This window comes from Acinonyx jubatus, chromosome E3, assembly GCF_027475565.1.
Source record: "Acinonyx jubatus isolate Ajub_Pintada_27869175 chromosome E3, VMU_Ajub_asm_v1.0, whole genome shotgun sequence".
Lineage (NCBI taxonomy): Eukaryota > Metazoa > Chordata > Mammalia > Carnivora > Felidae > Acinonyx > Acinonyx jubatus.
In genome coordinates this window covers 12189643-12203891 of record NC_069398.1, presented here as the reverse complement: position 1 = coordinate 12203891, position 14249 = coordinate 12189643, and the positions used below count along the sequence as shown (strand labels likewise).

Sequence of the window (14249 nt, the reverse complement as noted above, 5' to 3'; positions counted from 1 at the left end):
AAGAAATGGACTTTGGCTCCCTTTTTGATGTGACAGCAACTTAGCCCTGGCTTTGGTCCTGACCAGGAAATGGTCCAAATTCCCAAGAAAGAGCCTCCTCTCTCTTTATATATACGTGGACTTCTGCTAAAGAAATCGGCCACTCATCTTCTCTTTATCCCAACCCTGTGTACACACACACACACACACACGCACACACACACACAGCTTAAGGCAAGACTTTAAAACATGAAATTATTCCAAGATTAAAGAGGAAATTTTTAATATGATTTAGAATTAACATTGTCAACAGCATAACATTTATTGACTTTAAATGTTTTTTAATGTTTATTTTATTTTTGAGAGAGAGAGAGACGCAGAGTGTGAGCAGGGAAGGGGCAGAGAGGGAGGGAGACACAGTATCTGAAGAAGACTCCAGGCTCTGAGCTGTCAGCACAGAGGCCAATGCGGGGCTTGAACCCACGAACTGTGAGATCGTGACCTGAGCCGAAGTCAGGCACTTAACTGACTGAGCCACCCAGGCTCCCCCGTTTATTGACTTTAATGGATATGGGAAAAAATTGTTAGGTTATAGAAGTGAAAAAAGCAAGTTTCTTCTCAGTGACCCTGAGTTCCATTCTCCAGGGGTTAATATTGTTGATAGTTTGATGTTTCTTCCAAAATGTGTGTTTGTGCATGTGTGTGTGCTCATATATTCACATATACACATAAAAGTATATACCCATACAATTTCTTGTATAGTAGGTTGTATACACATGTGTGTATGCTTACTCTTTTTCCTCCAAACTTTGAAAGAGAACTCTTCCTTAGCTCATCCTGGTAACTGTTAAAAGGACTTCAGATGATGGGGCTTCTCCATCAAGTCCATGAATAGGTCTGGTTCCTGAAGGGACAGGATACAGGGATGTTGGGAATGTCTGATGAGCAGGAGCTGGTCCTCTCTGGCAGTCTGCAGACATGTCTCTGCCCTCCCAGTCTCGCCCAGAAAATTGTCGCAACCTACCGTCTGTGCTCGGAGCAGCTGTCCTCACAGCATCACTATGACTATGGCATGCGTGCAGTCAAGTCTGTGCTCACTGCTGCTGGCAACCTGAAGCTCAAATATCCCGAGGAGGATGAGAGTGTCCTGTTGCTCCGGGCCTTGCTTGATGTCAACCTGGCCAAGTTCTTGGCTCAAGATGTCCCTCTGTTTCAGGTATGCAGTGCTTTGGGACCTTGGCCAAGTGCTGGGACTCAGTTTCTGAAGATGAACTATTTCTCTGGCACCCTCTCCATCTCCAGCCAGCACTCCCACCACCAGATACCCTCCCCCAAAAGTTAGATAATGTGATAGCACTATCCCTGTCTAGTTCCTGGTTTAAAATTTTTTAAATGTTTTTATTATTTATTTTTGTGAAGGGGTGGGAGGGTTAGAGAGTGAGGAAGACACAGAATCCCAAGCAGGCTCCAGGCTCAGAGCTGGCAGCCCAGAGCCCGACATGGGGCTCAAACTCATGAACCGTGAGATCATGACCTTAGCCCAAGTCGGATGCCCAACTGTCTGAGCCACCCAGGCTCCCCTAGTTCCTGATTTTAATAAAAATTATTTCACTGATAGAATAATATCTGCCATTGGTTTGGGGTAGGTTTTTTTTTAACCAAATGTAGTTTTCCTTTGTAATTATTCTAATTCCTCTCTTCCTTATCAGGCTGTGAGCTCCATACAGACAGAAATTATGACTATCTAATTCATTCCTAGTACAATAACTGGAAGATAATACAGACTTATTAAATATTTGAGGGCTTTTGGGGCGCCTGGGTGGCCCAGTCGGTTAAGCGTCCGACTTCAGCCAGGTCACGATCTCGCGGTCCGTGAGTTCGAGCCCCGCGTCAGGCTCTGGGCTGCTGGCTCAGAGCCTGGAGCCTGTTTCCGATTCTGTGTCTCCCTCTCTCTCTGCCCCTCCCCCGTTCATGCTCTGTCTCTCTCTGTCCCAAAAATAAATAAACGTTGAAAAATAAATAAATAAATAAATAAATAAATAAATAAATAAATATTTGAGGGCTTTTTAAATTATTTGGGAGAGAAATCATATTTTACAGATTGTGTTGGAATTTGCAATTGTGGATGAGTTTTGGCATAGAAAAATGAGGTTTGGAATTTTACAAAGCCTTCTGCTGTCTGTGAATCTCATTTTCAGAAAATGTCGAGGTCATATCCCCTGACAATTCACCCTTTCCATCTTCTCTCGAATTCTTGTTAACAGGGAATTATATCAGATTTGTTTCCTGGAGTTGTTCTTCCAAAGCCAGACTATGAAGTTTTTATGGAAGTGCTGAATGAGAACATCAAAAAGATGAAACTCCAGCCGGTACCTTGGTTTATTGGGAAAATTATCCAGGTTGGTTCCCTGTATCTATATGAGAATGCACGTGTTCTTCTATTCGCTGAAGTCAGGAATTAGAATTGTGGTTGATTGGAGCAGAGTGATGGCAACCACAGGAGCCAAAATAGAAATGGAAGTGCCTTCAGGTCTCATTTCCAGGAATTGAAGTTAAAATCCAATGTTTTTCCTCTGACCATCTTCTTTGGGGTTCCTTTTTTTAAATTTGGGGATGAAACAAAACCTTTGGGGGCACTGGGCTTGAACTAGTCAGGACTTTATCAGTTTCCAGTGACAGAAACCCAACTCAAACTGCCTTAGTCAACAAAAGGGAGTCTGTTCACTTACCTAACTTGAAAAACCCAGATGTGTTTTGGCCTTAGGAACAGCAGGATCCAGGAAACTTTCTCTTCATTTCTGGGCTCTGTCTCTGAGTTAAAACTTCATTCTTAGTTGGGTTTCCAGCAGCCTCAGACTTAGATTGTCCCAGGTTCAAGCCCAGAAGGAAAAAGAGCATTGCTCTCCAAATGGCTTCAGTAAAGGTCTCAGGATTAACTTTGAATTGTGCTGGTAAAGTCACAAAATCACCCTGGAATCACTTACAAGGAAGATCATTTATATTTTGCAGCATGGGCCTGGCTTGGAAAATACCTTTTATCTGTTGAGAGTTCTAATCAAGTCAGAACTGCATTTAGGCCTCAAAAAAGGAAGTTTCCAATTGAAGTGCAGGGTGCTAAGATGACTGCTGTTTCCCTTTCCCCTTTAAAAGCAAATAGAGGGGTGCCTGGGTAGCTCAGTTTGTTGAGGGTCAGATTCTTGATTTCATCCCAGGCCATGATCTCATGGTTTGATTCATGAGATCAAGCCCCAAGTAAGGTTCTGCACTGACAGTGAAGAATCTGCTTGGAATTCTCTTTCCCTCTCCCTCTCCCTCTCCCTCTCCCTCTCCCTCTCCCTCTCCCTCCCTCTCTCTCTCTCTGTGTCTCTCTGCCCGTCCCCAGCTCACACACAAACACACTCTTTCTCTCTCTTTTTTTTTTTTTAAGTTTTTTAAAGTGTTTATTCTTGAAAGAGAGAGAGAGACAGAGCATGAGTAGGGGAGGGGCAGAGAGAGAGAGAGGGACACAGAATCTGAAACAGGCTCCAGGCTCAGAGCTGTCCACACAGAGCCCAACACGGGGCTCAAACTCACGAGCTTGAGATCACGACCTGAGCCGAAGTTGGATGCTTAACTGACTGAGTCACCCAGGTGCCCCTCCCTTTCTCTTAAAATAAATAAATAAACATTAAAAAAATGAAAAATAGAAGCAAATAGAAATGGCCTAATGAAAAAAATTGAGGCATTAAACTTAGACAGTCACGTGTGCAAATCATGGCTTCACCACTGATGAGTGTGGGCAAGTTACGTAACCTCTCTGGGGCTCAGCATTCCTACCACTAGAAGATAGTTCATGATACCTGAGTGTATTAAATGAAATAATTTATGTAAGTCACTCGATGTAACCCATGGGTAGGTTCAGAGCAAATAGAAGATCCCATTCCTTAAATATATGAGACATACACATGTATTTATTTACCTCAAAGGTATTTAAACTACAAATCATAAAAAGGATTACAGTTCACCAGGGGTTGAAGGGACTATGGAAATCCCCTTTTAGTCCCTCATTCCTCACTGACATCTGACTGACTTGTAGCTCTGGAAGGTTTGCAATGATTAACTGTTTATATGTCTCCTACCAGATCTACGAGATGATGCTGGTGAGACATGGCTATATGATTGTTGGAGACCCCATGGGTGGCAAGACCTGTGCTTATAAAGTGTTGGCTGCAGCTCTGGGTGATTTATACGCAGGTAAAGCTCACATCCCTGGCTTCCTGGGAGCACAGAACTCCCCAGTCAGTTGGCTGGCTCCATGGAGATAATGCCAGGCTATTAGTTTTGCCATCCCTGGATTGTGACATCAGAGCCAGAAATAGCACATGGCACACAGATGTCTGCAGGCAGAAAATAAAGGGGGGTGGGGTGGGAGCTTCTAACAGGAATTTTATATGCATGTCATTAAGTGCAGGAATTTTCTCAGATTTCTCAAATGCTGAATAGGGGCTTCTCCAAAGGTTTCCCAATGAGAGAGAGAAACTCCTATCAGTGTCCTGAACAAATTATTTTAAAAGCTCATTATTGCATGGTTTCTTTTCTTCTCCTTTTTTCCTTTTTTTCCTTTTATCCCTTTTCCCCTTCTCTTTCCTTTGCTTCCCTTTCCCTTTTTTTCCCTTTTTTTCTCCTCCCTACCTTCTTTCCCTCCTTCTTTCCTTTCCCTCTTCCCCTTCCTTACTTCTATTTAATGTAGAACATAAGACCTCAGACTTTTGAGTCAGACCCAGACCTTGGACCGGTGATTAAACCTCTCTCAGCCTCTACTTTTTCAGCTGTGAAATGGGATTGTTGCGCAAATTAAGTGAGATTATGCAGGAAAGTAATCCAGCACAGTTTCTGGTCCACAAATGGAAGCTGTGTTTATTGCCAGAGAAAGAGTTTTGGGGTTTTTTTCTTTTATAAAACGTAAGCCTATGGTTTTGAAAAACAATGCCTTGTATTTATACAATCCCTTCCAGTACTTCAACATATTTTTTTCTTTTTGTAACATTTTTATGTTTATTTTTGAGAGAGAGAGAGATAGAGAATGAGAGAATGAACTGGGGAGAGGGAGAGAGGGAATCCCAAGCAGGCTCCACGCTGTCAGCACAGAGCCTGACATGGGGCTCAATCCCACAAACCATGAGATCATGACCCGAGCTGAAATCAAGAGTTGGCTGCTTAACTGACTGACATATTTTTTTCTAATAATTTTTGATGATTGAGTTGCTGTTGGATTTTTGAGGCTTTTGTTTTGGGGACTAACTTGGCCCTAGTAACTAATTAGGGCCTAGTAACTAAGAATTTCAAACTTACTATTTTCAACATTTGAATACAGTTTAGGAAACTAAATGAGAAAAGAGGCTATCCCATCGTTTCTGCCTTGGGATTCTGCAGAAATGGTTCTTTATTTAGCTCATGGTTCAAGCATTCCAACTTTTCCTTACTTTGAAGGATCATATAAAAGTGTGATTATTTTCTGTTATTGAATGCATCTGATGTGCCATCTATCAGCCTGTGTATTCCGGTTGGGTCCTTGTACTCTCATGGTGTGAATTTCTCAGCGGATACTTGCTGAGCAGCTAAAGAAGAGGCGTCAGGGCTAACTAGTCCTTCAGATAGAGAAAAGAAAAGTAGTCAATATTTTCCAGAATCATTTACATGTCTGCTATTCCTTCATTTCAAGTCAAAGCCAAGGTTCTTAGGGTAGCTGTGAGAGTCAGGTACATAAAGACACTTGATAACATGGACCTCTCTCCCTTACTGCTTGAGTTCATTTAGACCCAGACAGATTTCTTTAGATCTGACCAGAACATTTGCCCTGTTTGAAATGAGACTCAGAAGAATATTTGGTGAGAAACTAGTGGGCATAATAACCTAATAATTTAGGTCATTGCCCATCCAGATATCCTAACCTTTATAAGAACTGAGTACAAATTTTATAAGGACTCTGCATGGATGACATAATCATAAAGGTTGGTTGGTCTTTGAGGTGGCATTGTCTCTTGTCTAATGTTTTGGTCTCTCCAGAGCCTTTGTAACTCATGTTGAACCTTCTTGCTCAGCCAAAGAGATGGAAGAATTTGCTGTGGAGTATTTGATCATCAACCCCAAGGCCATCACCATGGGGCAGCTCTATGGGTGCTTTGACCAAGTGAGCCATGAATGGACAGATGGTGTCCTAGCCAATGTTTTCCGGGAGCAAGCATCTTCAATGTCTGATGAACGCAAATGGATTATATTTGATGGGCCAGTAGATGCTGTTTGGATCGAAAATATGAACACAGTTCTGGATGACAATAAAAAGGTACCTACTGAGTCTCATATCTCTTTTATATAGGTAGGTTATAAATTCTCTTTTTCAAGTGAGTAATTGACCCAAACTATATAATACATACATTTGTTACATGAAGAATAAATGCCCCACAAGAAATTTAAGTTTATGAATTATGCTTTTATTTGTACTTGTGGGTAAGCTCTGTCTGTTTAGGGATAATGTTGCATCATGGTTAAAAGCATTGGTGTTGGCATCATATTGGACCACTAGCTCTACAACTGAGCTTTTGTACTGGGCAAGTCACATAACTTCTCTGAATCTCAATTTCCACATTTGTAAAAAGGTAGTAATAAAATAGGGATATTGACAATTAAATAAGATAGCACGCACAAAGTCACTGATATATGGAATGTATTTGGTTATCCATTACGGTATATTTAAAGACTTAAAATAGCCATTTACTTTGCTCATGATATTGTGGATTAGAAATTTTGGAAGGGATCAGCTGGGCTCAGCTAATCATTGTGATGTCAGCTAGGGCAGCCATGGATGGAGGATCCACAACCAAGGTGGCTTCCTCACTCAGTGTCTGGGGCTCATTCCTCCTTGGCCTGTCTCTCTCTGTCTTTCTTTCTCTTCAGATGACATCTCATCCTCCAAGCATCTCCACATGTGTCAGGTGTCTTACTTAGTGGTCTTGGGTAGTGATAGTTCTTACATGGTGGTTAATTTTCCAAAAGGCAGGAAGTGAAAGTTTCCAGGAAATTAAGAGCTGTGCTTGGAACTGGCATAGCATCACTTTCTCTGAATTCTAGCAGTTGAAGAAGTCACTGGGCCTACTCAGATTCAAGGGAGTGGAGAAAGAGACTCCACTTCTTGATGGAGCAGGGCAAGGTCACATTGCAACAGCATTCATGTGATGGAAGCTACTGCTACAGCAGTCTTTGGAAAATATATTCTGCCACAGTTAGCATATTGGCTAAAGACTTGGACTCTGGAGCCAGACAGGCTGTGTTCAAATCCTGCATAGCCGCTTACCAGTTGTATAAACTCAGGCAAGCTATTTAGTCTCTCTGTGTCTCAGCTGTATCATCTGTAAAGGAGGACTGTTAATTAGGAAGATTAGATAAGTTAATATTTTCAAAATGCTTCTGATAGCACCTAGCATATAATAAGTGCTATTTTACTAAATGAAATAAAAAATTTTTAAGATAGCTAAATAGATTTATTTATTTTTTTTGTATTTGAATCACTTTCAAATTATGTTTTTTTTTAATATATGAAATTTATTGTCAAATTGGTTTCCATACAACACCTAGTGCTCATCCCAAAAGATGCCCTCTTCAATACCCATCACCTACCCTCCCCTCCCTCCCACCCCCCATCAATCCTCAGTTTGTTCTCAGTTTTTAAGAGTCTCTTATGCTTTGGCTCTCTCCCACTCTAACCTTTTTTTTTTCCTTCCCCTCCCCCCATAGCTTTCTGTTAAGTTTCTCAGGATCCACATAAAAGTGAAAACATATGGTATCTGTCTTTCTCTGTATGGCTTATTTCACTTAGCATCACACTCTCCATTTCCATCCACGTTGCTACAAAGGGTCATTATTTCATTCTTTCTCATTGCCACGTAGTACTCCATTGTGTATATAAACCACAATTTCTTTATCCATTCATCAGTTGATGGACATTTAGGCTCTTGCCACAATTTGGCTATTGTTGAGAGTGCTGCTGTAAACATTGGGGTACAAGTGCCCCTATGCATCAGTACTCCTGTATCCCTTGGGTAAATTCCTAGCAGTGCTACTGCTGGGTCATAGGATAGGTCTATTTTTAATTTTTTGAAGAACCTCTGCACTGTTTTCCAGAGTGGCTGCACCAGTTTGCATTCCCACCAACAGTGCAAGAGGGTTCCCATTTCTCCACATCTTCGCCAGCATTTGTAGTTCATTTTGCCCACTCTGACTGGCGTGAGGTGATATCTGAGTGTGGTTTTGATTTGTATTTCCCTGATGAGGAGCGATGTTGAGCATCTTTTCATGTGCCTGTTGGCCATCTGGATGTCTTCTTTAGAGAAGTGTCTATTCATGTTTTCTGCCCATTTCTTCACTGGGTTATTTGTTTTTTGGGTGTGGAGTTTGGTGATTTCTTTATAGATTTTGGATACTAGCCCTTTGTCCGATATGTCATTTGCAAATATCTTTTCCCATTCGGTTGTTTGCCTTTTAGTTTTGTTGATTGTTTCCTTTGCTGTGCAGAAGCTTTTTATCTTCATGAAGTCCCAATAGTTCATTTTTGCTTTTAATTCCCTTGCCTTTGGGGATGTGTCAAGTAAGAAATTGCTGCAGCTGAGGTCAGAGAGGTTTTTCCCTGCTTTCTCCTCTAGGGTTTTGATGGTTTCCTGTCTCACATTCAGGTCCTTTATCCATTTTGAGTTTGTTTTTGTGAATGGTGTAAGAAAGTGGTCTAGTTTCACTCCTCTGCATGTTGCTGTCCAGTTCTCCCAGCACCATTTGTTAAAGAGACTGTCTTTTTTCCATTGGATGTTCTTTCCTGCTTTGTCAAAGATGAGTTGGCCATACATTTGTGGGTCTAGTTCTGGGGTTTCTATTCTATTCCATTGGTCTATGTGTCTGTTTTTGTGCCCATACCATGCTGTCTTGATGATGACAGCTTTGTAGTAGAGGCTAAAGTCTGGGATTGTGATGCCTCCCGCTTTGGTCTTCTTCAGAATTACTTTGGCTATTCGGGGCCTTTTGTGGTTCCATATGAATTTTAGGATTGCTTGTTCTAGCTTCGAGAAGAATGCTGGTGCAATTTGGATTGGGATTGCATTGAATGTGTAGATAGCTTTGGGTAGTATTGACATTTTAACAATATTTATTCTTCCAACCCACGAGCATGGAATGTTTTTCCATTTCTTTATATCTTCTTCAATTTCCTTCCTAAGCTTTCTATAGTTTTCAGCATACAGATCTTTTACATCTTTGGTTAGATTTATCCCTAGGTATTGTATGCTTCTTGGTGCAATTGTGAATGGGATCAGTTTCTTTATTTGTCTTTCTGTTGCTTCATTATTAGTGTATAAGAATGCAACTGATTTCTGTACATTGATTTTGTATCCTGCAACTTTGCTGATTTCATGTATCAGTTCTAGCAGACTTTTGGTGGAGTCTGTCGGGTTTTCCATGTATAATATCATGTCATCTGCAAAAAGTGAAAGCTTGACTTCATCTTTGCCAATTTTGATGCCTTTGATTTCCTTTTGTTGTCTGATTGCTGATGCTAGCACTTCCAACACTATGTTAAACAACAGCGGTGAGAGTGGACATCCCTGTCGTGTTCCTGATCTCAGGGAAAAAACTCTGTTTTTCCTCATTGAGGATGATATTAGCTGTGGGCTTTTCATAAATGGCTTTTATGATGTTTAAGTATGTTCCTTCTACCCCGACTTTCTCAAGGATTTTTATTAAGAAAGGATGCGAATTTTGTCAAATGCTTTTTCTGCATCGATTGACAGGATTATATGGTTCTTATCTTTTCTTGTATTAATGTGATTTATCACGTTGATTGATTTGCAAATGTTGAACCAGCCCTGCATTCCAGGAATGAATCCCACTTGATCATGGTGAATAATTCTTTTTATAAGCTGTTGAATTTGATTTGCTAGTATCTTGTTGAGAATTTTTGTATCCATATTCATCAGGGATATTGGCCTATAGTTCTCTTTTTTTACTGGGTCTCTGTCTGGTTTAGGAATCAAAGTAATACTGGCTTCATAGAATGAGTCTGGAAGTTTTCCTTCCCTTTCTATTTTTTGGAATAGCTTGAGAAGGATAGGTATTATCTCTGCATTAAATGTCTGGTAGAATTCCCCAGGGAAGCCATCTGGTCCTGGACTCTTATTTGTTGGGAGATTTTTGATAACTGATTCAGTTTCTTCCCTGGTTATGGGTCTGTTCAAGCTTTCTATTTCCTCCTGTTTGAGTTTTGGAAGCGTGTGGGTGTTTAGGAATTTGTCCATTTCTTCCAGGTTGTCCAGTTTGTTGGCATATAATTTTTCCTAGTATTCCCTGATAATTGCTTGTATTTCTGAGGGATTGGTTGTAATAATGCCATTTTCATTCATGATTTTATCTATTTGGGTCATCTCCCTTTTCTTTTTGAGAAGCCTGGCTAGAGGTTTACCAACTGTGTTTATTTTTTCAAAAAACCAACTCTTGGTTTCATTGATCTGCTTTACAGTTTTTTTAGATTCAATATTGTTTATTTCTGCTCTGATCTTTATTATTTCTCTTCTTCTGCTGGGTTTGGGGTGTCTTTGCTGTTCTGCTTCTATTTCCTTTAGGTGTGCTGTTAGATTTTGTATTTGGGATTTTTCTTGTTTCTTGAGATAGGCCTGGATTGCAATGTATTTTCCTCTCAGGACTGCCTTCGCTGCATCCCAAAGCGTTTGGATTGTTGTATTTTCATTTTTGTTTATTTCCATATATTTTTTTAATTTCTTCTCTAATTGCCTGGTTGACCCATTCCTTCTTTAGTAGGGTGTTCTTTAACCTCCATGCTTTTCGAGGTTTTCTAGACTTTTTCCTGTGGTTGATTTCAAGCTTCATCGCATTGTGGTCTGAAAGTATGCCTGGTATGATCTCAATTCTTGTATACTTATGAAGGGCTCTTTTGTGACCCAGTATGTGATCTATCTTGGAGAATGTTCCATGTGCACTTGAGAAGAAAGTATATTCTGTTGCTTTGGGATGCAGAGTTCTAAATATATCTGTCAAGTCCATCTGATCCAATGTATCATTCAGGGCCCTTGTTTCTTTATTGACCATGTGTCTAGATGATCTATCCATTGTTGTAAGTGGGGTATTAAAGTCCCCTGCAATTACCACATTCTTGTCAATAAGGTTGCTTATGTTTGTGAGTAATTGTTTTACATATTTGGGGGCTCCTGTATTTGGTGCAGAGACATTTATAATTGTTAGTTCTTCTTCATGGATAGACCCTGTAATTATTATATAATGCCCTTCTTCATCTCTTGTTACAGCCTTTAATTTAAAGTCTAGTTTGTCTGGTGTAAGTATGGCTACTCCAGCTCTTTTGACTTCCAGTAGCATTATAGATGATTCTCCATCCCCACACTTTCAATCTGAAGGTGTCCTCAGGTCTAAAATGAGTCTCTTGTAGACAGCAAATAGATGGGTCTTGTTTTTTTATCCATCCTGATACCCTATGTCTTTTGGCGGCGCATTTAGTCCATTTACATTCAGTGTTATTATAGAAAGAGACGGGTTTAGAGTCATTGTGATGTCTGTATGTTTTATGCTTGTAGCGATGTCTCTGGTACTTTGTCTCACAGGATCCCCCTTAGGATCTCTTGTAGGGCTGGTTTAGTGGTGATGAAAAATGAAATGAAATTTATCACCATTTTAAGGAAGTTTCTATACTGAATATACATGATTATTGAATCAAAATATACTTTCCTACTACATTTAAATTTCACAAGACTATGAGTGAGTCATGCTCAATGGAAGGCCTAATTATCCAAATTACACACATATGCTAATTATAATATGTGCATAATTTTGATTACATAACATAAAAATTGAAATGTTTTATTATATTATATAAGCTATGTGATATAAACTAATTGTACAAATGTATTTGTTGGTTTTGAGATAAGAAGTATAAAGAGTTATAAACCATGAATTCCTGATGGCTCTTCCTGTCACTGGGTGTAAATCAAACTACCGTCAGAGGTATGGGTCTCTTTTACTTTTCTTGATATTCAGAGATGATACTGCTGGTGGTGTAAGCCCCATAATGGCTATTGACCTTCTTGGGGATGCATGTAGTGACCTGATTCTAGTGACCTGTTTCCAGTTGTGGGCCAGGTAATGTACAAAGAACTTTTTAAGCACAACTTTGAATGAACAGCAGGGAGTAATGGGGTTTCCTCTTTGCCACTGAGAGACCGAAGCCTCAGGCAATCTCAAGTGAGACTTAAAGATCTCACTTGAACCCATGTTGGCAAATAGGAAGTACCACTTCTTTGTATGTACACTGAGTCTCCCCTGTGTGTTTGAACTACTTTCTACAGGGACATACCCTCTAAACACTAGGATTTCCAATGGTCTTTCCTTCCATTCCAGAAAGGATTTGTGGAGATGTTCTTGTCCCTGTAGACTTACACCAGTTCATGGGAGATCCCAAAAGGAGTCCTTCATGGGAAACTTGAGCAAATAAAACAGGAGAAAGGTGTGCAGTTACATCTATATTAAATGCTAAGGAAGGAACCATGAAACTTGATGTAGTCTGATAACTTCTTGATCCTTCATCTAAGGCTGCAATTCATTGACTCTCTGACCTCACTATTTAAAATCACCTGGCCCTGGCTGAGCATTTTCCAGCCTCCTCTTCTACTTAATTATTTTCCAAAGCACTTTCATCATGTTATATGCTATGTATTTTATCATCTGTTTCCTCCCAGCAGAATGTAAATCCCAAGAGCACAGGGATTTTTGTCTGTTTTATTCTACATATCTAGAACAGTGCCTGATGCATATAGTTAGTGCTCAAGAAGTACTAAATGAATTTAAACCATCTCTGTCTCCACTGAAGCCTTTCACTTGCAGATAGAATTTAACCCCTTTGCCTGCCCTCCACTCCTCTGCTTTGCCCTTTCAGCTGTGTTTAATGAGTGGAGAGATTATCCAGATGAGCCCCAAGATGAGTCTGATCTTCGAGCCAGCAGATCTGGAGCAGGCCTCGCCAGCCACTGTAAGCAGGTCAGTCAGCCTCATACTGGCACCCTGAGGGAATTGTATGTATATACCCATCTTCTTTATCCATTCATCTATGATTTGCTTCCACAATATGGCTATTGTAAATAATGGTGCAATATGCATAGGGGTGCATGTATCCCTTTGAATTAGTGTTTTTGTAATAAACTGTAATATTTATATATCACTCAAAATAAATAAATTATACTGACCTAGAACTCTATGGATAAATCTTATTAACTATAAAATCTTAGCAATGTTATGTATAAAAATAAGCACACAATAGTATATATAGTGCAGTGTCTCCATTTAAACTGCTAAAAACAACTAACATAAATAAATTTACATTATAGGAGCATATAGAAATACTATAAAACTATATAAGAAAGAAAGAAATCAAGAGACAGGTGACCATGAAATTCAAGATAATGAGTTACATCAGGTGGAGAAAGCCATGGGTATAGGATAAGGGAGACCAAATGGGTTAGATGAAAGTTATTGTCAAGATCCTAGCTTCTGTCTGGGTGGTGGGTTCATGGATACTCATTAAATTATTGAAAACCCTTAACTAAGAAATAAGAAAGGCCCTGCATGGGCTACTGATAGTGTGCCAAGGATGACAATGAATCCAATCCTGTGCACCTGAGGTTCATACAAAAATAAAGTCAGCCCACATTCCCAAAGGCAATGTCAGGGAGTAGAAAGAGCAATGGCAAATTAGACCAACTTGGTCTTCCACCCTGGCCATGTCAATATCTAGCTGTGTGGCCTCTTCCAAGTCACTTAGCCTCTCTGAGCCAGTTTCCTCATGTCTTAAAACATGACCATAAAGATATCCTTAAAGATAAAGGTCATTAGGACATAGCATAGTGCCTGACATGCAGTAGATGCTCAATAAATGGCAGCCATATTTTAATGGGGGAAAAAAACATGTACTACATAAAATATCAGTACTTATTAATGCTAATGATAATAGTTTCCATTGATTACGAGTTTTCTATATCCTGGAAATGGCACTGAATTATTTGTTGGCATTTTCTTATTTAACCACTATAACAGCCGTATGAACTATGTATTTTTTGTTTCTTGATTTATAGACAAGGATGAAGAATTTCAGAGATAGTAAAGAAAGCTTGCCCAAGGCCACTCAGATAGTAGAATCTGGGGCTGGGATTTGAACCCAGGTCTCTCTTATTCCC

The 14249-nt window shown here is 39.9% G+C and overlaps 1 protein-coding gene across 3 annotated transcripts in view; it reads left to right on the top strand.

Moving 5' to 3' along the window:
• Window positions 1-14249, top strand: part of DNAH3 (dynein axonemal heavy chain 3) — a 169834-nt gene that overhangs the window by 79882 nt on the left and 75703 nt on the right. For all 3 annotated transcript variants that reach the window (XR_003415245.2, XM_053213005.1, XM_027043073.2), the window contains exons 34-38: window positions 976-1195; window positions 2244-2378; window positions 4101-4212; window positions 6060-6301; window positions 12956-13056. Coding sequence is in view for 2 of the 3 variants with exons in the window: in XM_053213005.1 (XP_053068980.1) it covers window positions 976-1195; window positions 2244-2378; window positions 4101-4212; window positions 6060-6301; window positions 12956-13056 (810 nt within the window). In the remaining variant the exon portion in view is untranslated. The remainder of the gene's footprint in view (window positions 1-975; window positions 1196-2243; window positions 2379-4100; window positions 4213-6059; window positions 6302-12955; window positions 13057-14249) is intronic.